At 50.8% G+C, this 26,971-nt stretch overlaps 2 protein-coding genes across 2 annotated transcripts in view; both read right to left on the minus strand.

Annotated features, from left to right (window-relative positions):
• Positions 1-22,532, minus strand: part of Chat (choline O-acetyltransferase) — a 61,528-nt gene extending 38,996 nt beyond the window's left edge. Inside the window, exons 1-7 of the mRNA XM_021182415.2 lie at positions 22,416-22,532; positions 20,313-20,416; positions 16,241-16,432; positions 15,271-15,389; positions 14,099-14,152; positions 10,293-10,473; positions 8,183-8,360 (exon numbers count right to left, since the gene is read on the minus strand). Of these exons, the coding sequence (XP_021038074.1) occupies positions 8,183-8,360; positions 10,293-10,473; positions 14,099-14,152; positions 15,271-15,389; positions 16,241-16,432; positions 20,313-20,378 (790 nt within the window). The 5' untranslated portion in view covers positions 20,379-20,416; positions 22,416-22,532. The remainder of the gene's footprint in view (positions 1-8,182; positions 8,361-10,292; positions 10,474-14,098; positions 14,153-15,270; positions 15,390-16,240; positions 16,433-20,312; positions 20,417-22,415) is intronic.
• A 1,658-nt stretch (positions 22,533-24,190) lies between these two features.
• Slc18a3 (solute carrier family 18 member A3) lies at positions 24,191-26,592 on the minus strand. Its single transcript, XM_021182642.1, has one exon. The coding sequence runs from the start codon at positions 26,170-26,172 to the stop codon at positions 24,580-24,582; it is 1,593 nt and encodes a 530-aa protein (XP_021038301.1). The 5' UTR covers positions 26,173-26,592; the 3' UTR covers positions 24,191-24,579.
• Between the last annotated feature and the right edge of the window lie 379 nt (positions 26,593-26,971).

Here is a 26,971-nt window from a genome sequence, read left to right on the forward strand (position 1 = left end):
TTTGTTTTCAATGAGAGAGAGAGAGAGAGAGAGAGAGAGAGAGAGAGAGAGAGAGAGAGAGAGAGAGAGAGAGAGAGAAAACTCAAAAAATCAAGCTGAGCTTTCTCCTTGCTCTAAGCTCCATTTCCAAGAAGAGATAACATGAGGAGTTCCATTACTCTAGAACTTGGGACAAGCGTGGCAGTGTGGGGGAGGGCAGGGGGCAGATAAGCAAAGCCTATTTCCCAGATACTTTACACTTCAACTGCTTAAAATGGGAGGCAAAGGCTGGCAAAGTAAAGGTCAGAGAAATTTTCTAAAAGGTGTGTGTGTGTGTGGTCACACGCGCGCATGGATGCATGTGTGTGTAGAATATGATATGTAGAAGGCAGGGGAGACAAAATGTACCAAGATAGAAAGCTAATAAGTTAATATGCCATGTAAAGAAGAGAGTCATGAAGGCTACAGGTCTGCAGGCCATCGTCTGACTACATGGGCAGCACACCTGTGGGCCTTGGGCAAAATGACCAGAGATTCCCCCTAATTCTAATAAGAGTTCTCATGTAGGGAACACCTTTGGTACACCAGGTACCAGGTCACATGCCCCATTATACCCGCGGAGGAGGCTGGAGTCTCCTGTAGGCTGTAGCTGACAAGAGGGGCCAAGTCAAAAGCAGACCTTCGGCTCTGGACCTCTCATTTCCAGGCTCTGGATGCTCTCACCATAAGGCCTCTGCGCTTCTGCTGCAGAGGGGGCCATAGCCCAGACCCACCCTCCCTAGAGAAAGAAAATTGTATTCCAATCCGAAAGCTCAGGAGGTCTTTTTGGGCCAATTAAATCAGAGAGGCTGTTATTGCTAATGTGTAATTGGTTTTAAAGCCAACAGACTTGCTGAGCTCTGGATGACAATATTTAAAAAGTACTCTGCCCCCTTCCTGAGTGGTTCTTGTAAACCATGGCCACAGCCTCCTGCAGCTGCAGCCACCTTCTGTCAGCTCCCTCCTTGGAAGCAATGCCTTGCCTCTAATTGGCTACTGGGGATAAATATTTACGGGCTGTGTAAATGGAGAGCATCTGCCTGTAAGGTCTGTTCCCAGGATCACCACACAGAGCCCAGGAAAACTGGAAGGCTCGGGGGGCCTCTCCAAGCTGGCCATACTTCTCCTACAAATTGACAAGCACTGTAGTCTTCCAGACTCAGGGCTGAACGTCTAATTAAATTTCCAGACCATGATAATGGTGTTAGCTCCTCCTGGGTTCAGGAGGCCACAGTTTCACAGTTTGATGGGGAGGGAGGTCCTCTAACGATGTATAGGCCCTTCTGAGGCCCCCAGTTCATCTTCAGACTCTGTCCCTCTCCCCCTATAGTGTAGCCCTCAGGTTGGGGAGCTAGGTGCCTCATGCCCCCAGCTACTACCTCTAAGGCTAGGATGCTGCAGAGGCTATGTGGACAAAAATATCTGGACATTGTAGGCAAAAAGAACGGAAATGCCCAGGTCAAGGCCATGAACAAAATGAAAGCACTTGTGTGGCTGAGGCTGATATCTGAGTAAGTGGATCCCAACCTGCTTCACTGGAGGGCAATAGTGTGCTTTACAAATGGAATCCTAGCCCATTCTAACCGTACTGGACAATCCCTGGATCCCTGGAGCTTGATAATCTCTCTCTCTCTCTCTCTCTCTCTCTCTCTCTCTCTCTCTCTCTCTCTCTCAATCTCTCTCTCCCCTCCCCACCCCCTCCTTCCTTTCTTCTCTTTTCTTCTTTCCCCAGCATTTTAAAGGATTTTCATGTACTCAGACAACCCCATTGTATGGCTTGCTGGGCCTCAGGTCCCACCGTCTCCTAAGCCACGACAGGCCAGGTATGTGGCGCCACATTCCTTCAAGATGCTGTCTGAAATGTGTCTCTGATTGTAGCCTGTATGCCCTGGCACCAAGGCCTCCTAGAGGACTCTCAGTGTTGGGCCATAGATGCTGGGGTTACCAATGGTACTTACCAGGTGTGGTGTCTGAGTAGGCTTGGCAGGGGAAACTCAAATGTGGGGTTAGGGAAGCAGTGGACTTTGCAACAGGCAGTCTGCTCCCCCTGCACCCCTGGTGGTCCCTGACCTCTCACAAGCCACTCAGTGTCAGGGCAGAGTGCTGGGCTCGCTGACCTGGGAGCTCACAGAGAGGACCTGTCCTAGTTCAGGGCTTTGTAGAAGATCAGGGAAAGGTCTAGAAGGAGACGTGCTGGCAATGGAAAGAACTGATATGGCCAATCCCCTTCTCCACTGGCTGACAACTGACTAGAGGAGGACTCTTCCAACTAGAGGGCACATTTCCTATGAGCGGCATCCACGGTCAGTCTGCTGGAGAGCACCTTTCTAGCTTCTGCCAATGCAGGCAGGGGAGGTGGGACTCCCGGACTTCGGCTGGGCGTTGGGAATCTATGATATCTGGGAATGGCTCAACAATAACACTGAGTTCCTTTGTTCCCCAGCAAACCCTGCCAGCTGGTAGACAGCAACTCCTAGACATTATGAATGGAGGAGCATGGCTGGCTATGGAGATTCCTCCCATTCTCTGTCTTCATGTATTCCCCAAGAGCACTATTGCATGGTTAACCCATCTATAAATGCTCCATCCACCTGCTTCAACTGGAGCCTGGTGCTCCTGAGTGCTCCCACCTGGTGCCCTGTGATAAGACACTACTGTCTTCCTTCATATCCATATATCAGGGGCCAAGTTGGGTAGGCGCCTTCTCAGTAATTCCTGTTCCCCATCCCCTCCCATTTGGATCTAGAGCCTGTAATTATTTTTAGTTCCCCTTGCCCCCTCATTGGCTACTTGTCACTACATCATACCAATCTCTTCCCTGATGTGAATATTAGGACTCTTGAATCACACTCTCCCTTCACATTACCACTATCTTTCTCATTCTCTGTAACTTGAACATCCATGTGGATAGATGCATGAGCCCATATTCCCTTCTCTCTATTCCTGGACCAACTTCATCTCTAACTGACCATAGTGCCCACTGGGGAACTTATTTCTGACAGAAGCCAGCCCCTTACCTCTGAAAGGGCTTGTTAAGTTAAATGGGGTCTCTTCAGCGTGGATCCTAATCCAACAGAACTAGTATCTTTATAAGAAGGAAGGATAGCTAGGACATTGACCCACACATAAAAATGACCATGTGGAGTCACAGGCTGAAGTCATCTGCAAGGCACTAGGAGAGGCCTCAGGAGAAAACAGCCCTGTGGAGCCCGGTGGTGAAGTTCAGTCTCCTGAGCCATGAGGCAATCCACTCTATTGTTAGTCACAGCCTGTGATACTTGGCCATGGCAGCCTGAGCTACCACCATAGCAGCTAACTCCACTCAAACTCCAGCATCATAGTACGTCTTGCCCACCCACCCCCATCTCCTCAGAGAAGCTGAACTCGGGGTGTGTGTGTGTGTGTGTGTGTGTACATATGTACAGTCTACTGTAGTAATGTTAAGTAGCTTTTGCTGAGACCGATGGTTCCCAAAACCCTCCTACGTTGGCCGGAAGAGTCCAAAAACCTCATTCCAAGGATGTTTCTTTCTCCTCCCCTCAGGAGGCTACTATACATATTTCTCTGTCTTCAGAATTCCACCCCACTTCTCCTAGCTCACACCATGATTCTGCCCACCCCTGACCAGGATCCACCTCTGGGAACCTCCCTATTATCCACTATGCCAGCTGTAGCCCCATGGGGCTTGAATCCCCTGCTTCTATCTGCTTCCATCTTTGCAAACATTTCCTACCCTTTGCCACCCCCCTCCTCAGCAGCTCCCTTTTCCAGTTCCTTTGAGGCACTTGCCTGCCCACAACTGTGCACTTCCTTGCCTCCCCTACTACCTGTGCCCTGGCCCTTACCCTCCTCCAGAAATGCCTTAGTATTCTGCTTTTTAAAAAATAAACTCAAGTTTCTCAACAGTCACTCACATGTGCTGGGTCTAGTTGCTGACAACCTCATCAACAATTCCCTTCTGCCATTTCTACTCATATAGGCACTGGTAATCTCTCCCCTCTCGCCATAGCCTGGTCAAGCTCACAGACAACATCAAGGTTGAAAAGCTCCATAGCTCCTCTCTGAGCTAGTCTTTCTTAGGCTCTCAGCAGCCTTCCATGTGGCTGAGCACTCTCCCTCCCACCCCTGCCTCGTTCCAATTTCTGGCTTTCTTGTACTTGCCTGGCTACTTAACCCTGAGACCCTGTTCCATTTCCCGATGATCTCATTTGGGCCATAACTTTAAATGATACTTAGGATCTGATGTCTTTCCAATTTATAACTGTTTTGATCTCTCTCTCTCTCTCTCTCTCTCTCTCTCTCTCTCTCTCTCTCTCGTCCCTCCCTCCCTCCCTCCCCCTCCCTTTCTCCTTCTCTCCCTCTCTCTCTTGTTCCAGACACATAGATCTAACATGACACGTCCACTTAGATGATTCAAATCAAATGTGCTTGGACAGGATCTTTCCATTTTCAGCCCACTCCTCATCTCAGTAAAAGATACCAGCATCCAACTCAGTGGATCAAACAAGAAACCCAGGGATCTCCATCCTTCCCCTTCCTTCCTGATGATGCTTCTGCCCTGAGAGAGACTCGCCCACATCCTTTCCTTTTCTCTCTCAGGCCGGCTTTGGTCATGCTGCTGTCAGTAGTTCACTTGGAAACAGAAATCATTTCTGAAATGGTTTCTCTGTTTCCCTTCCTTGGCGGCTCTGGGGAAGAGGGTGCCACTCGGGGAGGAATTGGTTTCCTGCTGTGAGAGACACTGCCAGTGGTACTAATTGGATTAATTGATTTGCCCAAGGGGAGGTGTGTGTGATGCCTTTCTGCTGAACTTCCTTTAAAAACAGCACTTCCATTCAGAAAGCCAGACTAAGTGCTATTAATGAATTAATTCCGATTAGTGCTGCCCAAGCACTGAGACCTTAAGGCAACCCCATTCAGTCATCTTGGGTCTGGCCTGCTAATAAAGTGAAAACTATCTGGGCAGCAGAGGTGATTATTTTGATGCCTGCCTCCATTCCTGGAGGGAAAAAGAGCAGGGTGTGCGCTCACTACAGTCTACTGAGGGAATTAACCACCTTCAAATTCTAAGTTATTAATTCCCCAACATGGCAGTCATACCCATGAAAATGGATTTGGGGCATATATCTGTGTCCTCTGTAGCCTTCTTTTTAGGACCAAGTATTCAGCAGATGCTCAATATTTAGATGAAAGAGTCATTAACTGGTAAATGGTAATTCTATCTGTGCCTGGTATCCTTAGCAAACCTTCATCATTGTCTTTAACATGAGCAATTGCATGACTGCTGTGGTTGTCCTGGCAGATTTGGAGGTTAAACCAAACAGGTCTCTGTCCTCCCAGACCGTACAGATGGTAGCAGGGAGGCACAGCACTGACCAGACAGGAGTGGAGCTTCCTCTAGGATAGCAAGTCATTTAGGATAAGAAATTGGGTCAAGAGGATTGGAGGGATGGCCTAGGGGTTAAGAGCACTTACTGTTCTTTTGAGGACCCGAGTTTGGCTCAGAACCCACCCATGTATGGGGGTGTCATAATTGCCTGTAACTTCAGCTCCAGGGACCTGGCACCCTCTTCCTGACTCTATGGACAGGTGCCTGCACTCATGTGTATTACCTGCCCCTAACACAACCACACTTAGGGATGGGGAAGAGAGATTAAAATAAATCTTTAAAAAGCAGATCAAGATGACAGTGTGCTGCTAGCAAGGAAGAAAGCTTAGGAGGGCTTGAAGCCCTGGTCCCTGAGTTGAACTGGATATGGTACCCAAGGGTGATCAAGTCTGGAAGAAGAATTTTCTAGGACAGGGCCTGGAAAATGCACTCATGATCTGGGAGCCAGGCCCCAGGACACCTGACCAGCACAGGCATCTTTGTTAACCAGTCACTCTTATGGTTTCTAGAACAAGGCAACTTGGGCCCTGGGCCATTCATGTGGTACTTTCTGTTCCTGCTGCTTCATAAGGGTAGAGATTGCATCCCTGTGTACTTGGACTTCCTTATGCCTTGTCTTGTTGTTCCTGTCACTAACTTGCATGGGGACAGAGGCTTTGGCCTCTGTCTCTCACACCCTAGATCTAGCTCAGTCTCCTCAGTAACATATACACACACAGAGTCTGAATTATTTCCTGGTCCTTCGCAATCCTTAGCAGTGGGTAAGGCTCCTGGAAGTCTGGCTTCTTGTTACACGATGTCCACCAGAGGCAAGAAAGGAAGCCGTTCCTCCAATGAAGGCTGGGTTTGGTTTGAAAAGTAGTTTCTAGAGGATGATTGAAAACTTTTAAAACTGGAGCTGGCAGACACTAAGTGAAGCCAGGGGAACTCTGAAGAAAAAGGGGGAGGAAGGATGCTGGGAGACAGAAGGGTGAAGGATACCATAAGAACTCGACCCACAGACCCAACCAAGCAGGGATAATGGCTCAGAGACTGAGCTAAGTCCTCTGCATACATATTATGCTTGCAGAGCTTGGTGTTCTTATGGGACCCCTAACAGTGGGAGTCGGCCTATCTCTGACTTCTTCTTTGCTTGCACTTGGGACCCTTTTCCTCCTACTGGGTCCCCTTGTCCAGTCTTGAGGTGAGGGTTCATGCCTAGTCTTATTGAAATGTATTATGCTATGTTTGGCTGATATCCTGGGAAGCCTGCTTTGTTTGTTTGTTTTGGTTTGTTTTTGAAATGGAGGCTGAGTATGGATCTAGAGAGGAGGGGAGGTTAGAGAGGCAGGCTCTGGGAGGACTGGAGGTAGGAGAAACTGCAATAAAGAATAAAAACTCAAACACATAAAAACGGGCTGAAGAGGTAGTTGAACTGATTAAAAAAAAATGCTTGACCTACAAGCTTCAGTTTGATTCCCAAGAACATACGTAAAGTTAAATTAAAAAAAAAACACACACACTGAGCAAGGCTGGGTGTGATGGTGCACCCCTTTAATCCCAGCACTCAGGAGGCAAAGGCAGGTAGATCTCTCTGAGTTCCAGGCCAACCTGGTCTATAAAGTGAGTCCAGAACAGCCAGAGCTACACAGAGGAACTCTGCCTGGAAAAAACAAACCCAACCAAACCAAACAACCAAAAAACAAAACAAAGCAACAACAACCAAACCCCACTCTGATCATAGTATAACACACTTGTTACGATTTCAGCATGGGGAGAGGCAGAGACAGATAGATCTCTGGGGCTTTCTGTCTAGACGGCCTTGCTTACTTGCTGAATTCCAGGACAGTGAAAGATCTTGTCTCAAAATTGGACAGGCAATACCTGATGAATGGCAGCTAAGGTTGTCCTCTGACCTCCCTATGTACACATGCACACACGTGTGCTCACATACACGTGTGCTCACATACACAGGCACATGAACACACACACACATACATACATACATACATACATACATACATACATACATACATACATACACGGGGTGGGGCGGGGCAGGGAGAATATTTTCCTAGTGAGGATGCTTAGGAGCCTCATAAGAAGAGTTGGAATGACATGAGTCACATTCAAGTCGAAAAGTCCTGAGCCGGGCGTGGTGGCGCACGCCTTTAATCCCAGCACTCGGGAGGTAGAGGCAGGCGGATTTCTGAGTTCGAGGCCAGCCTGGTCTACAAAGTGAGTTCCAGGACAGCCAGGGCTATACAGAGAAACCCTGTCTCGAAAAACCANGGTCTACAAAGTGAGTTCCAGGACAGCCAGGGCTATACAGAGAAACCCTGTCTCGAAAAACCAAAAAAAAAAAAAAAAAAAAAGAAAAGAAAAGTCCTACAAACCAGACGAAGAGGGAGGCCAACTAACCTACAGAAACGGTCCCCACACCAAGGCCCCATCTGCCTGCTCTTTCAGGGACTCGGGGCTCCAAATGAACATCCCACATCCCACCCGTAAACACAGATGCTAGCTGTCCCCAGCCTTCCTCTCTCTCAAAACCTCCTGCACTCGGTATTCCCAGATGACCCACACATCTAGGGCTCCTTTATCTCACCCAGAAAGCTAGAGTAGAGTCACACAGAATACAAAGGTACAATAGGCTCCCCACTGCTCCACCCTGAGTTGGAGGGCTGAGCATCCCGTGCTATGGCTGATGGGAATGAGATTATGCGCTTCACCCTGGAGGAGGAAAAGCTAATGGGCATGAGGATGAGATGAAGATGGGCTGATACTGCAGCTAACCTTTTAAGAGGACCGTCCTGGCCTTGGCCCACTCGCTCCTCCCGTCTGACGTCAGCAGGCCGATTGGAGGCAGGCGTTCATCCTCGTTGGACGCCATTTTGACTATCTTTCTCAACTGAGTGAACAGATCACCCTCACTGAGACGGCGGAAATTAATGACAACATCCAAGACAAAGAACTGTGGGGGAAACAGGTCAAACACATCACTCGTGGCATCCAGCCCAAGGCTCCAGGCCTTCACGGAGCCTTCACAGAGAGGCTCAGGCCCAAGGCTTCCGGGGTGTTTAATGGTTCTGAACTATTTACTTTTGGAGACCATCCAAAGCTGTTGACTGTACTCGACTCTAAGCTCTTCCTATTACAGGCCAGATTAAACCCAGCTATGAGAATGCCTTTTCCTTCCTCTCTTTTTTATTTCTATTTTTTTGTGGTTCTTAGAGTATGCAAAACTCATTATGGTTGCAGATGGTCACATATAAACTGGTACAACCACTGTTGGAAGGCAGTATTACTCCAAACTAAGAGTGCTTACCCGTGGGTCAGCAGCTACACTCGTATATGCAGAATTTAGCCCAGGGTTTAGAGAAGCACATCCACGTGCATGGAAAAATACGAAAAAAAAAATGTGTGCAGATCAGATCTTCTCATTTAGCAAAACAACAGAAAGAACCTGGCTGGTTTTTGGAGTATACTGGATAAGTAAAATGTGTTACACCTATCCAGTGCACAGTGAACTCGATCAAACACCTATAGACAGAGCTGTGGCTATAGATCTAAACAACAACAACAACAACATCAGCAGCAGCAGCAGCAACACCAACAAGAAGCCAACAGTTGTAGACAAATATCAAAATAAAAAAAATACACAAAACACCAGGTATAGCTATGCACATGATCTGTGTACCCATGAGCTTCCCGTGTATACAGCTTTGAAAGCCAGATCCTTGGACTTGGCAAAGGGTCTCTTTCTTGACACAGCCTGTCACATCCTTTTCAGTATATAGACATAAGTAATCGCCCAACCCATCACCCTCATCAAAGTCCATGAAGCCTGACCTAGGGTTGTTTCCAGAAGGCTTGGATAATGTGCTGTATGGAGGCTGAGAAACCCTTAGTTTGATTTTCTTTGAATGACAATGAAAAAAGGTTTTCATTTTGTGTCTGGCTGGTCAGGGTGTTAGATAGGCTGGGAAGCCTCCTGCTAGCTTTTAAGCCCTCAAATAGTGGTCACAGCTACTCTCGGAGGACAGGGTTTCTCCAAGCTCTCAGTTTACTGAAATGAGCTCAGGAAGAAAGCATTAGACAATAAGAAGGGTGTAGGGTAGGAAGCAGGGTGGCTTCCTGTTGTCAAACTTAACCTTTCTTCAAGATTGTAAGACCCTTCCCCAAGCCCCACTCTTTGCTACATGAAACATTTTGTGTAGCATCAGCATACATGGTGTGGTAGGCACCAGATGGGGTCAGGAGCCTCCATGCTCAGCTTGTTCTCCTGCCACAGGAACCCTTATTGACCCTGTAGAACCATGTCTGAAAATCCTGAATGGACTTAGGCAGTTGGTAGGACCTAGTATCCTTCTTCCTCGTACACACACCATTAGCTTCCCTAAGTCTCAGCTTCTCACCTGTCAAACGAAGACTCAGGGCTGCCTCTACAGGGTCACTGTGAGCAATTCCATGAAATTGGTAAAGTTCTAGACCCACAGTTTTACACAGGGGAGGCCTTGTCTGTTAGTCTTCATTCCGTCCATCCATCTAATTTCCAGGAAGGGCATGGACTATATGAAAGTGAATAACTGTGAAGATGAAGGGTCCAGGGCCACATTGAACCTCACTCATGACCCTAAGTCCTAGCCTTCTTAGGGATACGAACCCAGGGGATTCATTCCCTAACTGAATATTCTTTTCATTCTTATAATTCTGCTGAAGAGAAATGGACGGACTGACTAGGAAGTCCTATTTGGGGGGGGGGGGCTTCATGCCCCAAGCTCACTGTATGACTTGGGAAACCAACCTGCACACTTGTGAAGAGGCAGGAATGGATCACCACACCTAGCCACTATGTGCTCCACATCCTCCCCAAGTCTGAAGCCTGTGGCAATGGGCCACTTACCTGGTTGCAGCAGGCCACGATGACATGCTCAGGCTCAGGCATGATACTGCTCTTCTGGGCCACCAGTGTGTCCTGGGTATGGCCAGGAAGCCGGTATGATGAGAAGAGTCTGTAGTACTGCTTCATACAGAGGGGCTGCCCTGAGAGCTGCCCCTTGGCCCAGTCAGTGGGAATGGATTGGCTGGAAGGAAAAGGGGGAGAGGCAGAGGGGGAGGGAAGGCATTGGCATGGGCTCTGTGGTAACCTTATTTCCCCCCTCCTTCTCAAAGGTGTCTTTACATCAAACCCAGGGCTATATACATGCTAAGCAAATACTCTACCACTGGGCTTCTACCTTATAGCTTCTTGTGGTTAGGCTAGCAGTACACCTAACTTACAATGGCACTACTGCAGGGCTGTTATTCATTTTATGAAGTAATGGATTGTTCCGCTCTTGTGGCTCATGAGGCACCTCAGAATTTCCACAACTCCACCCTCACCCCACTCTCAGGTAATACACATGTAATTTTTTGCCATTTAACCCTTTGCTTACACCAATCTTTTCTTGGTACATCTTTCCCTCTACCCCTGTGCTCCATTGTCTTTTTAAGAAAATTCCTTCGTCAAGAGTCTATTCTTTATTATCTCTCCTTGAAACCTTCTCAAAGTTCAAAGTAGAAGCTTCTATTTGTCATGTGGTTTCTGAATGATATGTTTATCATTCCTCCCATCCATCTATCTATCTATCTATCTATCTATCTATCTATCTATCTATCTATCTATCTATCTATCTAGTCATCTATCTAGTCATCTATCTAGTCATCCATCCATCCACCATGCATGTTCAGTCATCCAGCTACCCATTCACCCATTAAATCCACCAAATCTATCAACTTATACATTGTCCATCTTTCCCTATATGCATCCTTCTATCATCGATTTATTACCATCATGGATCCATCCATCCATCCATCCATCCATCCATCCATCCATCCATCCATTCACCCACCATCCATTCACCCACCATCCATTCACCCACCATCCATCCATGCATCCATTCACCCACCATCCATCCACCCGTCCATCCATCCATCCACCACCACCATCCACTCATTCATCCATCATCCCTCATGCACTTATCCCATCTACCATTCATCCTCCCACACATCTACCATGCACCTATCTATCCATAAATACATCCACCACCCACCCACAACCATCATGCATGTATCCATACATTCATCTACCTTTCCCTTTTCTATCATGCATCTATACACTACCTATTCATCCATCCATATACTATCAATGTATCCACTGAAGACTGAACAATTTTTTCACAGTGGTTGCCTAAGACCACCTAAAAACACATTTACATTACCGTTTATAACAAATAGCAAAATTACAGTTATGAAGTAGCAACAAAACTAATTTTATGGTTGGGGGGGTCACCACAACATGAGGGTCACAGCATTAGGAAGGTTGAGAACCACTGCATAAGCCAATCCACACATCTATCAATTCACCATTCATCCTTACATACATACATACATACATCCACAGCCTATATACTATCCATCTACTATATAGCCATCCATCCAATTCTACCTATCCATTTACTATCTCATGTATCTGTCTTTTGTAGGTTGAATGAGAAATGCTCATTGATGGCATTGTTTGGGGGAGGTTATAGAATCTTTAGGGAGTGTAGACTTGATGGAGGAAGTACATCACTGGGGATGGGCTTTAGGAGTTTATAGCTTCACTCTGCTTTCTTGAGCTCTCCATCTCTCTCTCCCCTATCTCTGTTTTATATGTGCTGTTCAAATGTCACTTTCCTTCCTCCCTTCCTTCCTTCCTTCCTTCCTTCCTTCCTTCCTTCCTTCCTTCCTTCCTTCCTTCCTACCTTCCTATATTCCCAGCATATCCTGTCCTTGGTTTTGTTTTTTTTTTGTTGTTGTTGTTGTTGTTTTGTTTTTTGAGACAAGGTTTCTCTGTGTAGTCCTGGCTGTCCTGGAACTCACTTTGTAGACCAGGCTGGCCTTGAACTCAGAAATCTGCCTGCCTCTGCCTCTCAAGTGCTGGGATTAAAGGTGTGCACCACCACACCCGGCTCTCTCTCTCTCTCTCTCTCTCTTTTTTTTTTTTTTAATAGTTCTGCTTATATAAGGAGAGGACCAAAGTCTGTCCCAGGAAGCACCAGGAAGAAGACTGTAGTGATGGTGGGAAAATAATTTAGGTAGGAAGGATGCTTGGGACCTGGCTGGGGTAGGTGGTGATCTCATCTGAACACCATAAATATCATGGAAAGAGAAAGAGTGACCACAGAGACTCCTGGACCTACTGATTGGGATGTGGCACTGCGTGTACTGAGAAGACAGGAGGGATAGGACGGATGCGCATGGCAGAAGCATACAAAGCTCTACTGGGCCCTGTGTAATGACCAGGAGATGCATCAGTGGGGATGCCCAGGGTCTGGGGAAGGAATGGGGCTTTATTTTATGTCCATTGGGAACCTTCTGAAAGCAGGTAAGAGGCCAAATTTGTTATCTTCTGGAGATCAATACACTGAAAGTGAAGAGTTAATTAATGGCGTGTCCTACCCAGACACTCTTCCAAATGCTCCAGCCTCATGATAGTTACAAGTACAGGACACACAGACCTTTATCTGGACTTCTGTGGAAACAGGCGTCTGTCTGCGTGCATGTAACATGTTCACACATACACATGTGTCTGCACACTCAAGTGAGAGTTGAGGTTGGGGGTTTGAAACCTGCCAGTAATGGCTGGTTCCATAGTCCCTGGGTTCTGCTGCCAGGGTCAGAATCTTCACCCCTCTCCTCTGCAGCCAGGGCGCTGAAAGGGACAGGCTCTCTGAAGACAGAGATGCTGTGTGAATGGAGGAGTGGTTTCTACAAGTAGTTCAGGCTCAGTCTGAAGAAGAAGGAAAGCTCTGGACACATGGCTAGAAGGGGCAGCCCACGGGCCTGGCAGTCCAGCATAGAACGAGAGCTATCAGACTGGCCTCAAGTCAGTGCGCTGTCTAAAACCCAATTCTGATTCTGGTGTGCTGACCCTAGGGCCTGAGCCTCGCCTCTCTGACCCTCTTCCCCAGAGAGAATGTGTGTCTTAGCTTCTGTCCCAAGGTTGGGTAAACACTAACCAGGATCAACATAGAACAGAGTGATGACTGCACCCCCACCCCACCCCACCCCATACCCTCATTGCCGTTCCACTTCTCAGCTGTTTGGCTATCAGTAAGTTTCAAACCCTCTCTGAGCTTCACTTGCTTATTATCTATGCATAGGATGTTCCAGCATCCATAGCTCCTTGCTCTCCTCAGTGTTCCCAGGGCCCCAGGGTTGGCTAGGAGGGAGACAATTCTCCTAGCATTAAGGAGAACTCGTTGCCTGCATAGCTCCCACCACCTACAGGAGCTAGGGTGGGCATCTAGACACTAAGGCTCAAAGTAGGGAGCCCATCATCCCATCAGACGATACCACTGAGCCTACCAGCACCTCCTCTAATGCTGCTTCCTTCTCCACACTTCCTGGGATCTCCAGACCCACAGTGTCTAATTCACACCATAGGAGGAAAGAAGAGGTCAGGAGGGAGGGCCATTCTCAAAGGTCAAAGAAAGGCTTACTTCTGCAGCCAAGAGAGCTGGGCTAATGCAATGTCCTGGCGCTGGCAGTGGGCAGGAGACATCACATAACTGGATCAAAGACTAGTTACCTGCCCTCTCAAGCACCCTGTATGTCTTGGAGACAGATGTGAGAGGAGACAGCCAAACAGAGACCTACCTATTCCAGGCTGGGGCCCCAGCCTACCTGTCCAGCAGAGCCTTGTAGCTAAGCACACCGGAGATGAGGCTGGCTGCAAACCTGCAGGGATGTAGAGAGAGGAGTGTTATAAGCCAGACAAACGATCCCCGACTCTCCCACCTCTCCTTTTTCCTTCCTAATTTCCTCCTCCCTTCTGTGCCCCTCCCCCTACTCCAAACTCACCCATGTATCACCTGCCATATGCCAGGCCCTGTGCGCTAATGGGGTATGGGCTGTGCTGCCCCTCCCCCAGTGCTGTCAGCCCACCGTGGCCTCCGATTAAAAATGGTTCTTTGGTGTGAGGACTGGGGATGGTTTGGCTCTGGGTGGGTGGGGAGGGGAAGCCAGAATCACCTTGAGGAAAAAGAGGTGCCTGAAGAGGCAGGGAAGGGAAGGTAGGGGGTGAGGCTCCCCCTGGGCAAGGCCAGCCCTGTGGTGGCATCTTTTGGGAGATGCAGTCTCCTGGGGGCAAGCTATTCACTTAATGGCTAATGAAAAGGAAAGTTAGTCCTGGGAGGAAAGCCTCCGGGACTGGTGGGAGGAGACTGAGCCATCTTAACTGTCTATGGATGACGAGGCCTGGCTTAATTGCATCGGAGGAAAATGCCCCTCAGATGCAATTTGGAGAACTGTCTTCAGAATCTATCCATCCTCATTCTTCCTTTTAGAGGAGATGGGGGCAAGCTGCACCTATGTTCACCCCACTGAGGGAGGCATTAAGAGGATGAAATCCTGACAGATTCCAACAGGGAGAGCCTTCCTCCCGTCCCCTACCCACACCGCCACCATTCTCAATGCACCTAGAGGCCCTTCCAGCGGCTCACTGAGCTCTGAAATTGCAGCAGATGGCAGCTGCACCGGCAGGGAGGGATGTCCCTCCTCAGGAGTCTGAAGCAGGGCTCCAGGGGGCACAGAGGAACTCTCAGACACCTGTGTGGGTCCCTGAGACCCGTGGTCCCCATTAGCACCATCAAATAAATGTGTTTATTATGGAGTGACAGCACACCTAACCTCCCCCTGGCCTGATGTCTGACCCTGGGAGAAGATGTCTCTTGTTACTTGGCCCCAGGAAGCTCAGCCAATGTACAAGCTCTGGCCTCGCTTTCCTGGTGTAAGGCTCTGCCCCGCATCTCAGGTGGATTTCCCTGCTGAGCACCCAGGGAGCTTCTTGGCCTCACCTTAGCTGGTCATTGGTGTCTTGGAAGTGCTGCCGAGCAAAGATCACAGCAGGGCTAGAGTTGACTGGCAGGGCCAAGCGGTTGTTTAGATACATGTCATTCAGCCAGTATTCAGAGACCTGCCAGGGAGCACAGGGAGGGACACCATTACATCTGACCGCCTATACACCCCTCCTAAACAGGCACTGTGTTAGCAGTGGTCATCAGTCCTGTTCTGCCTACCCTGAATCAGGTCCTGCTTGTTCGATCATCCATCCATCCATCCATCCATCCATCCATCCATCCATCCATCCATCCACCCACATACCCACACACCCATCCACCCATCCATCCATCCATCTATCCATCCATCCATCCATCCATCCATCCATCCATCCACCCATCCATCCACCCACNNACCCATCCACCCATCCACCCATCCACCCATCCACCCATCCATCCATCCATCCATCTATCCATCCATCCATCCATCCATCCATCCATCCATCCTTCTATTCCACAAATGCACTAAGCCCCAGCTGTGTGCTGAACCTGCATCTTCTTGGTCCTCCAAGTCTGCCCTTCACCATCACCCTATAGCATCTCCTTTACCCATTCCTTCCCCCCCCCATCTTTAGTGATGCATCCTTGCCCACTACCTGTCCTTGTGCCTTAGTCCTTTTACTCAACTCTGCCTTCTAAGCTCATCTCTACCCCACCTTTCCCTGTCTCTAGCTGTGTCCCATCTCACCCAGTCTCTCACCTCTCATCACCTTTCACATTCTCTGTCCTCCTCTTTCACCAGTCTCCTGTTTCATCTTGCCTGCTTCTCTCCCTGCAGTTGCCCAGCCTATGCTACCAGTGTGTTCCCACCCTCTGCCCATCTCTGTCTCCTCCCAGGCCTGTTACCTCTTACCCTCACCCATATCCTTTTTTCTTCCTCCTTCCCCCTCCAGAGGTCTCTTGTCAGCTTCTGTCCAGGAACCCTTACCCAATTGGCTGTCTTCTCCTGTCTCTCCAAGAGCTTTTCCTGCAGGGTCTCACCCAGGCCACCAGGGGCCCCAAACCGCTTCACAATGGCCTGGCTCTTCCTGAACTGCTCTTCAGGTACCAGGTGTTGCATGCACTGAAGGTAGGTGGCCAGGGTTTGCTGCAGTGGGGGCACTGGCAACTTAGGTAAGTCCTGGAAAAGAGGGTTGATGGGCTCTCATTTCTTTCCTTTAATACAGTCCATACTCATCCTTGAGTTGATGCCAGAACATGGCTCCTTCGGCCCCATCCTCATTCCCCATTCTTGGACCTGATTACTGTGCTTAGTTAGCTCAGCAGAATTATAAATGAAGGGTCCTCCTGTTTGCCGTCCCTGCCGCCATACTGCCTGTGGGTCTCAGGAAAGCACAAAATGCAGAGGATAGGCCTGGACTCACACCCTGACCCTGCTGTTGGCACCAGAGAGACCAGGGTTCACACCCTGACCTTGCTAGAGATCAGGCGTGTGTCCTTGGGAAAGTCTCTCCCTCTGCAAGGGCCCAGTTCTTCTATGAAAAATGATTCTCTCACAGGATGGAAGGGATGACAGATGTGAATGTGCTAACAGCCCATAAAGGATGGGTCTGGAATGAAAGATCATTGGCGGTACTGCTGGCTGCTGGTCACTCTCCACGTAAGAACTCCTCCCAGCTGGACTGGAAAATGTTGCTCTTACAGAGAGAGTCAGATGGGTTAAGACATGACCCATGAGATGGGTGGGGCCATGACCAGCTTCCTGGAAAGGCTTCCTGGGGCAGTGGCTATTTCTGCCCTGTGCCTCTTGTTTCAAATGCTTCCAGGTATGAAACCCAGGCAAAGGATTGGTTCCATGAGGGGGCTAGAGTCAGGTGAGGCACAGTGCAAGTCTTTCCTGCCCAGATCTCTCTCAAGCTTCAGTCTTGTTCATCCAGAGGACACAACAACTCTTCCTACCCGACAGACCCCAAGAAAGTAAGAAAAAAATAATTGGCTCCAACAAACATATATTATGTTTGGTTAACTGGCCTTATCCCTCCAAAGGGACTCCCAAGAAGAAGCTTGTGGTCTCTGGGCTCCATGTGAGGTGAGAGTCAGGAAGGAAACCCCACTGGGAACCCCCACATGGGCACTGCCTGTTCCAGCTGATTGACCATGTTTGACCCAGGGCCTTCTATGCTTGTCTTCAGTGTGTCACATAGCCAGGGCAGGGACTTTTGCCATTACAGATGGGGAAACTGAGACCCACAGGGTAGAGAGACTAATCCCAGGTCACACCTGGGATTTTTACGCACTGTATTTCCTCTCTTCCCCTCTCTTCCCCTCCCCTGTGCCCTCTTCCCTCCCCATCAATCCCTTTTCCCTCCCCTCTCTTCTGCTCCCCTCCTCTCCCCTCTCCTGTCCCATGCTAGACAACTTGTTGCTGAGCTACACCCCCAGCTCACGTCCCCTCCTTTTTCTGTGGTTTTCCTCTCCTCTTCCTCACAGCCTTTCTGCTTTTCCCTCCTGTTTCCCTCTCTCAACCCTTGATAATAGAGAAATGAGATTTTTCGTGCTGTTGTTAAATTGTACGCTGTTGGTGTACAGCAGGGTGCCCTCCTCCAGGGGCTTTTTCTCTGTAAAGTGGTGAATGGTTTCTCTTGGGTAGCCAAGGGCTCACCCTACCCTGATGGGCTTCCAAAAGCACCTGTCTTCTCCTGAGGCTCAGAACTGATGGATGAATAAGTCCCCACCTGTCTGGTCCTGTCCCTGGAGCTCACTTACTCTGACTGGAGGTGGAGTGTCAGCAACAAACTCTAGTGCTGCTGCCCTGGGAGGCAATGCAAATACAAGGATGGGTCCGGACGGTGTCCCGTGCTGTTTAACCCACGCCACGAAAACCAGGCTGACTCCTCCTAGCCATCCTGGCTCCTCTTCTTCTATTTATGGGGGTCAGGGTGGCTGGGACAGGCAGGTATCTCTAGAAGGCATAGCCCAGGTGGTGGTCTGGCCAAGAGTGGTGACAGGCTTGGTTAGACCCCTGAGCTTCCACTTGTGCTGTGGCACGGCCTGGGTGGTGGACAAGACAGGCAAATCTCAGTTTAGGCATCTCAGCTCCAGACTTGGTTCCTTCTCTGACTCTCGTGGATCTGAGACCTGGGATTCTGCAGTCTGCAAATTTCTGAGCCAGGCCATGGACTGGACTTAGAGATAGTGGAGAGAAAGAGTCTGCCGTCCAAAAAGCCACATCTCATGACAGGAGAGGAGAGGGATATGCCATGGATGGTGGCAGCAGAGGCATGGGTCAGCTATAGAGGCTGGGACAATGTAAGGAACAAGGGCAGAAGACAGGAAGTTCTCACAGGACCAGGGAGGGTTGGGAAGGGTGTGGTAGAGGGGCCAGCACATGCAGGAACTTGAACTGAGATGCGCTGCTCTATCTGGAAAGCTAGATGGAGCAGGAGGGAGGCTGCCTGCCCAGGGAGGGCAGTGTTGTTCTAAACCAGTGGAAAAGATGATGTTTGGATGTTCCTGGACTGGAGCATGGCAGCAGCTGGAACTTCTGGGATGTGCCAGGGCTTGGGAAGGGGGTTCAGCCTTGCCTAGGCAAGCATGTTGGGCTTAAAGCCATCTGAAGTGGAATTTGGGGTACAGTGAGGTTGGGGGAGGTGAGGGAGAAAGGGCTTGACTGGTGTGAGTAAGAAGTGTGGTTACCTGCATTCCCCAGCACTCTAAGGCTATAGCTGGCAGTCAGGGACTGCTTTTGCCCCCAAAGCATTGACACCTGCCTCACTTGGCTCACAAGGTAATCAAGGATGGATGAAAGCCTGGCACTCTGCCTTCAGTTTGCATATGTGCTCTTTACTTTAGGTGAGACACCTGACCAATTCTATATGTAGGCATAAGCCCTCAAGAAGTATCTACCTTTAAAAACAAAACAAAACAACAACAGAGATAGCAACAGCAATACCTACCCTAAGTGCCCCCTCCACATGGCTGAAAGTACAAAGAAGAACTCAGCTGAGCTTGGTGGTAGTGGCTCATGCCTTTAATCACAGCACTCTGGGAGACAAAGGCAGGGGGTTCTCTGAGAGTTCAAGGCCAGCCAGACCTACAGAGCAAGATCCAGGATAGCCAGGGCTACACAGAGAAATCCTGTCTCAAAAACCAGACCAGACCAAACCAAACCAAGCCAAACCAAACCAAACCAAACCAAACCAAACCAACCCAAACCAAACCAAACCAAACCAACCCAAACCAAACCAAACCAAACCAAGAGGAACTTTACTACCTCTCACAGATTCTCCAGTGCTTAGTTCCAGATCAACTGAAGGTGCCTAAACCTTTCCAGACCTTGTTCTAAACATCAATTATCTTGCACTCCCAAAACAGTGCAGTCGGAAGCCTTACAGAACAGACAATCCTTCAAAGCAGAGCAATTATACACAATAAGGAAGCTTCCTTCTGGACCAGGAAAACACTGGCAACCAAACTGCCTCCCCCAAATGGTCACAGTACCAACTTCTGGCCACTTAGCTGAGAGAACAATCATTCAGACCACATATTAAGTCTTAATCATGACTGCTTAATTGCACATATTTCATGTATGTATGTATGTATGTATGTATGTATGTATGTATGTATTATGAGATATCAGTATATATTCATATATCCTGATTGTTCCTCTAAAACATCCAGTTTATGACCATGCCTTGAGGATAGATTTAGAATCACTGGATCTCTTTACCTGACCATTTTCCCAATGTGTCAATTGATTAAATCTCTTTTCTCTGTCTTTTTAACATATTGCCTTTTTAATTGATATATGGACAGCTGAGTTTAGCCCACTGGGACTACTGGAACCAGAGCTGGGGTTTTTTGCCCTAAGACTTCAGTATGAAGGCTTCTGGACTTCGAGACCCAATCAGACAGGGCAGGGCCACAGTCTGACTTTCTGCCCAGGAGAATACAGAGCTGGGGAACAATTGAGGGCCCGTGCCACTCAGGACTGTCCTGGGAATAAGACTATGTGAGAGAAGAGATCAGGGCTAAGACACATGGCTCGAAAGGTTACTCACCAGCGCCTCCTCACAGCTAGAAGCTTGTACAGGCATCTTTTGGGGGGCCTTTTCCAGGATAGGCATCCTAGCGATTCTTAGTCCAGAGTAGCAGAGCTGTCGACCTGGGAACCGAGGAGACTCAGCATCACACAGAGCCCGAATGAATCCCATAGCCTTACCCCCACACCACAAGGAGACCACTGACTGACAGTAGTGTGTAGGGAACTCTGTGCCTGTATGACTGCCATCTCAGACCTCAGCCCTGTGTTCCTGCCCTCAGTGTACTCTCTGAATCCAGAGGGAGAGATTGAGTCCTGCCTTGAGCCACCAGCAAAGACCTGCTTCCATGAAGCTGCTATGGCCCAAGGCTAGCTGAGCATCCCATGATGCATTGGGAGGAGCTGGGCTGGTTGCACACTCCCAGATTTCTGGGATCAGAGCACTAGAGCACCTTGGTTTGCCTGGAACTCACCATCAATCTCTCCCCAACATCAACGTTTCCCCCAAGTCTGTAGCTCTCAAGTGCAAAACTATATCGGCTGGGTTCAGATTTCCCTCTCAGATGCCTGGCTTGGGTCAGGTATAGAGTAGAGGGCACATGAGTTCAGAAAGCTCCCCAACCCTGTGTGTGTATGTGTATGTATAATGAGAGTGTTCTTGAATGCCCACAATTATTCTAAGGCCCTGTACTCTGGGTGATATTCCGGGCATCTTGAAGACTCTGGGTCTGTTAGCAGAGTGTTAACTTGGGTAGTCTGTGGGCAGCAGGCTCCAAGGTTGGGTATGAGGGAACTACGGAAGGGCATGATACCTTCTGGGGAGCAGGTAGTCAGGGCCTCTAGAGTCTCCTGACAGCCTTGGGAAAGGTAGATTAATTTAGAAGGTGCACTAGAAATAAGCTAAGCTAAGGACACAGGCCAGTTTTGTAGGATACACCCTCTGCCCCACTAAACCAAAACCTGCACACATGTACAGTCAAGATTTCAACCAACCTCCCTTTATTAGCCCTCAAGAGGCTAAAGCTGACATTGAACCTGTTGGGCCACCAGCAGCAGCAGCAGCAGCAGCAGCAGCAGCAGCAGCAGCAGCAGCAGCAGCAGCAGCAGCCAGGTGCTGGCATAAGGCTCACTTGGTCCGGGGGAGAGACCATCCAGAAAGGAGGAAGAAGCAGACCTAAGACTAGAAGAGTTGGTGCATGCCTGGTCCCACTGAACAGAGAGGATGGAAAGGCAGTGTACAGTGCACTCCCAGCACAATAGTCCTGGAGACCACTCTGCCTAGAAATGGCAGGATGAGTATGTGGGTGTTCTGTTGATTACTTTGTGAGGTCAACCAAGGCAAGGTCAAGTAAATGAAGGCTGTACCGATTGTGCACCTAATGTCTCCTTTTGGGCCATCTCAGTAGTGGGAAGGGGAAAACACTAGCCAGCCCTTAACGGAGAGGAGAGTGGACCCTGCCAGCTGACATCCTGATGGGTATTCCACTGTCCCCACACACCCCAGCTCCTCCCTCCTAAGCCTCTTGACCCAGGCTTAGAGAATTTGAATGTATTTGTCTTTCTGCGGTTTGATACTCTCCCATTTCTGCTTCTATTGGCCTGGCTTGTGGGGGCACCTGGGGGGTCCTCTGCTCTGCCCTGGAGGTCCAACACCAGTCTGTTCTGGTTTCCCAGGCTCTCAGTGCTGTGCTCTCTCACAGATGTGGCACTTAACTCCAGCACTCCCCACCTTCTCAAGAATGGCTGGAGGAAACTGAGGCCCAGCGATATTACCAACGCCCCCGGTACAACACGACAAAACCACAGACCTTGGGCTTGGCGGATGTTAGGCAAAGTAAAAGTAAAGATGGGTAAAGATAAGGGAAGTCCCAAGCCCTGATAATCAAGCCCTCCCAGCCCAGAATCCCTGCAGTCTCCTAGATGTACCCCGACGACTACTGGTGCCTGGGACGCTGTAGACTCTGAGCGTCCCAGAGTCTCTGGGCCTGGGAAGCTGTCCCTCGGTGGACAGCTCCTCTGGAGAAGGACACCTCCCCCGGCGCCCCTCACCCCCACCCCGAGGGACAACGCCTGGGTCCGCGGGCGCTTCAGCACCAGCGCACCGCTGCCCAGCCCTTCTCACCTGCTCTCCTGGGCTGTTACGCGCCTTACCGGCACTGTTCCACACCAAGCAGGGCTGGAGGCGGCTGCGTGAGCCAGAAGGGCCAGGGAGGGAGTGGCAGCAGTGCCAGAGGTTGGGCCCGCCACCTAGGTTCTGTAGCAGAGCCTCCGACGACGTTGCCAGATCCCAGCAGCCGCCCCAACTGACTGACTGCAAGCAAACCAGCCACACCTCTCTCGACTCCCTCCCCTCCCTCCTCCCTCCCCCTCTTCTCTTTTTTTCCCTCCCCCTTTTCCTTCCCTGACTCTCTTCCTCACAGTCCACGGCTCCCCCTACCCCACACTCTGCCCTACGTTTCCTCGTTTCCGTCTTCTGCCCTCAAAACCTGTCTAGGACAGCTTCCCGGATGAGTTCCTGCACTGGCATCAGACTTAGGCCTTGGAAAGGGGACAGAACATTGCCTCCCCACCGCCCTACCCCAGCCTGCCCCATCCCCATACTCCCCCAACCGCATTGGCTCCTGGGCAGCTGCTTATGCAGAGCCCTGGGGAGTGCTTGAGTCAGAAGAAATTTTGCCCCTCCTCACAAAGCTGAAATCTTACTGCACCCCTTTAAAATATTAAAAATTAAGGAGTTGGTTGGCCACAGTAAGACCTCCCTTGTTTTCTTTTACCATCTGATTCCTGCAGGTTCTTTGGGAAGGGAGGAGCAGACAAGAGACCACAGACTTGGACCACTCTGATGGTAGGTGGGAGTTGTTTAAAACCTCAACCAGAGGCCCACAGACACTCCTCCAGGCAAAGTACTCTCCCACCTCACACAAACAGACTCAGTCAAGGATAGACAGACAGGCAGATAGACAGACAGACAGACAGACAGACAGACAGACAGACAAGTACTCCCCCTACCACCACACCTCTCACACAAAAAGACTCAGACAAGGACAGACAGACACACTGAGAGACAGAAAGAGAGACATAAGCCCCTCTTACACAAGAAGACTCAGACAAGGACACACACACACATACACACACACACACCAACTGCAGACCTTCCCCTGCATACACAGGTTACCCTACCCCAACTGCCTCTTCACCCTGAAATCAAAGAGTCCCATGTGCAGGCATCAGGATTCAGGAATGAGTGGCCTTCAGCCTGGACCTCCATGGTAGGAAATCAAGGGTGGGAGCCCCCACCCCCACCCCGGATAACCCTGAGCAGCCACTTATATTCAGGACAGGGTGGACTAGGGATTAGCACCAGTTCCCACATCAATCTTCCTTCCATTTTCAATTCCAACTTTCATGACTGAGAAAAGGCAGATCCATGGGTAACTGTTTTCTCATTCCTCAGACGATAGAGCCTGGATCCTTAATGAACACTGTCACCAGGCCGAGACCCTAAAAAACGGGGACTACCTCCTCTTCTCTGCAGAAACCAGCTCCCTTGTGCTCCTCTCTTGACAAGATGAGGCGAGGTCCCACTGTGTAGGAAAGCCTCTGGTGCCAGCTGTCCTCCAAGGCCAGGCAGATCCTCAGGCTCCCTCGGGTGGAACCTCCAGGTGCTACACTGGGCTTGGAAAGGAGAAACTATCGTGTGTGTGTGTGTGTGTGTGTGTGTGTGTGTGTGTGTGTGTGTGTGTGTTGGGATTTGGGGTTGTTTCCTTTTCCCAGGCAGTAAAGGATCTTCAGAGCTTCCACCCCTCCTCAGGTCTGCATTGAACATGTGAAACCCAGTGTGCTTAGGTTTTGTGTCACACTGCCCACCCCTCATCAGTAAAGAGACTTGGCCTCCTCAGACAGATATGGTTTATTAATTCAGGCCGGAGGCACCAGGGTGTAGTAGACCAAGTTTGGCACTGGAAAGATCCGCAGGAAGGACAAACAGATGCATGACTGTACTTGGGGGCTCTCAGTAGGTGGTTGGTGATCACCCGCACACCTCTGCCAAGAGCCCAATGCCTCCCTGATCCATTCCTTCAATGAATACGAGTGTGTTTGGGGAGGGGGTTAGACTGGGAGGGGTCACGGAGAAGGGATTCCAGCAAAGGAATTCAGGACGGGGAATGGGCTAGGGTACTCATTAGAGGAGGTGGGCCCCAAGCCAAAGTTGGCCAGCGCTCTTGAAGAATGACCATCTTGACCTAAATGGGGAGGGTAGGTGGCCTGGAGGAGAAGCGGGTCTGCTAGCTGCGGGAGAAGTAGTTGTAGTCGTCCTCACAGCCATCAAAAGGGCCAGGCGGGCTACAAGGTTCGCCGCCGTCCTTGCCCTGCACCTCACGCAGGCGCATCGCGTCGTACAGACCCTGCGGCGGTTCATCAAGCAGCACATCGCGCTCGGAACGCGAGCGTGTAAGGAGGCCCACATTACGCAAGAGCAATAGGACCGGTGCGTAGAGCAGGTTGGCCAGGCCCATGCCAAGGCTGAGCTGCTCAAAGCCAAGCGAGTGAACGATATGGCCTGCTACTATGGGCCCGAGAGCGTAGGCCACAGAATAGGAGATGTCAGCTATGGCATAGACACTGCCATAGACTGATACGTGGCGCACGTCCACCAGAAAAGCGAGCGTGGGTAGGAGCGCCGTGTCCACCAACGCGATGCCAAAGCAGAGGCCGCAGAGCGAGACCACTAAGGGCGCAAAGGATCGGCAGGCAGGTACGACGCAAGAGCTCACTCCGATTACCGCTAGCCCGAGAGCGCCATACAGCCACTGCAGGTGTGGATAGCGCGCCGCTAGACGCACGGTGAGATAGACGCCTAACACGTGTGGCACGAAAGCCGGCAGCCAAACCATGCCCATCTCCCACTCGGATGCCGCCATTGTGTGCTTCATCCACGTGGCTATGGTGGGCTCAAGAAACGCAAGGGGAATGTTACAAGTTGTGAGTGCTCCGGCTACCACAGCGATGTAAGGGTCTAGCATGAGGCGATGGATAGGTGTGCCAACCGGCAGGTTGGCCCGCGCCCGAGCCGCAGCCGAGAAAGGCTTAGCCACCGCCAGGAGTAGGAGTGCGTCGAAGAGCGACACGGCGGCGAGCACTAGAAAGGGTACACGCTTGCCCGCGAACTCGTAGAGGATGCCCCCAAACGGAGGCGCCACTAGGCTTCCAAAGCTGATGAAGGCTAGCGCCACGCCCAGGGCACGACTGCGCTCAGGCTCCTCGGGATACTTGTCGGCGATCATGGCAATGCCAGACGTGTCCGCAAAGGCTGAGCCCAGGCCTTGTAGACTGCGAGCAGCGAAGAGCGTGGCATAGTCTTCTGCAAAGGCAAACATGACTGTGGAGGCGAACATGACGCCCAGGCCAATAAGCAGCGGCACGTCGTAGCTCATGCGATCAATGAAAGGCCCGCTTAAGGGGTTCACCAGAAGCTGCAGGATGGCCTTGGAGGCAAATAGCACGCCTATCTTCACATCTTCACTTTCTGTGGGGTAGCGAGGCCGCAGGATTGACCGAGTCGACCCGGCAGCCGTCGGGGACGCCGAGGTGTTGGCCAAGTAGGCGCTGGCATTAGCCAGAGTGGGCGGCGGCAGGGTGGGTTCCCACACCTCAGAGATCAGGGTAGGGCTCTCGCTGCCCCCGCGCATGTGGGCGATATAGTCAGGAACAATGGGCACGATGACCATGTACAACATGTTGTCCAGTAACAGTGCGACGCACACGATGACCAGCACCAGGCGCCGCTGCCTCTGGGGCTCTTGTAGCGCGGCTCCCACTGCTTCCGACAGCTTGGTGGCCGCTGCCCGGGCCTGACCGGTTGGCGCGGTGGGTTCCATGCCCCTACCCGCTGCTCTTCCTAAGATGCCTCCACCGGAGTCGGGTGTCGGCGTCCCGCAGTGCAGAGGCTAGGGTACGGTACTTCGGGGGCGCGGTCCTAGCCGCGTAGCGCCCCCTGTGCTTCAGGTGGCTGTGGGGTTCATATCCCGAGCTCAGGAAAAAAAAAAAAAAAAATCAAGGATTGTCCCGCGCGGCGCCGCTGCTCTTAGATGCTCCAGGGACCAGTTGCCGCTGTTTCGGATGCAACCGCGGAGGCCGGCAAGCCTAGGGGCTGAGGCGGGAGACTGGACGCGCGGTGCCCAGAGAGAGCAGGAGCAGCCCCTGCCGCGCAGAGAGGCCGTGTGCACCCGCCCAGGGGCATGCTGCCGCCGCCCGCCAGTCTCTCCAGCCCTCCCCGCGCGTCCGCTCTTGCCTCTTCCTCCACCGCCGCCTCTTTTTTTTTTTTTTTTCTCCCTCCACTTGGGGCTATGACGCGGTGAGTCTCGGCCCCCGAGTGGTGCCCGGGCCACTGGCGTCGCTCATGCTAATAGGACGTCGTCGGGGCGGGGGCCGGGGGCCGGGGGCCGGGGGCGGGGCGCGTCCCGGCAGGGGTCCGCTTCCGAGATGTGCCCAGGTTGGAAGCAAGGGGAAGGGGGTCTTGGCGAGCTGTAGTCCTAGACAAGCCCCTGGGGATGGGTGAGAAGTGGGAGGAACCGGCCCTATGTTTCCCCCAGTTCTGGGACCTATAGGGTGAGGCTCCCCCACTTGGGAGGAGGGGTGCGGCAGCCGGTTCCCCGCAGCCTGGTGGGAGACGGGAGA

The sequence above is a fragment of the Mus caroli genome, chromosome 14 (genome assembly GCF_900094665.2).
Source record: "Mus caroli chromosome 14, CAROLI_EIJ_v1.1, whole genome shotgun sequence".
Lineage (NCBI taxonomy): Eukaryota > Metazoa > Chordata > Mammalia > Rodentia > Muridae > Mus > Mus caroli.

Coding starts and splice junctions, on each gene's coding strand:
- Slc18a3 (XM_021182642.1), bottom strand. CDS start 26,172: ATGGAACCCACCGCGCCAACCGGTCAGGCCCGGGCAGCGGCCACCAAG.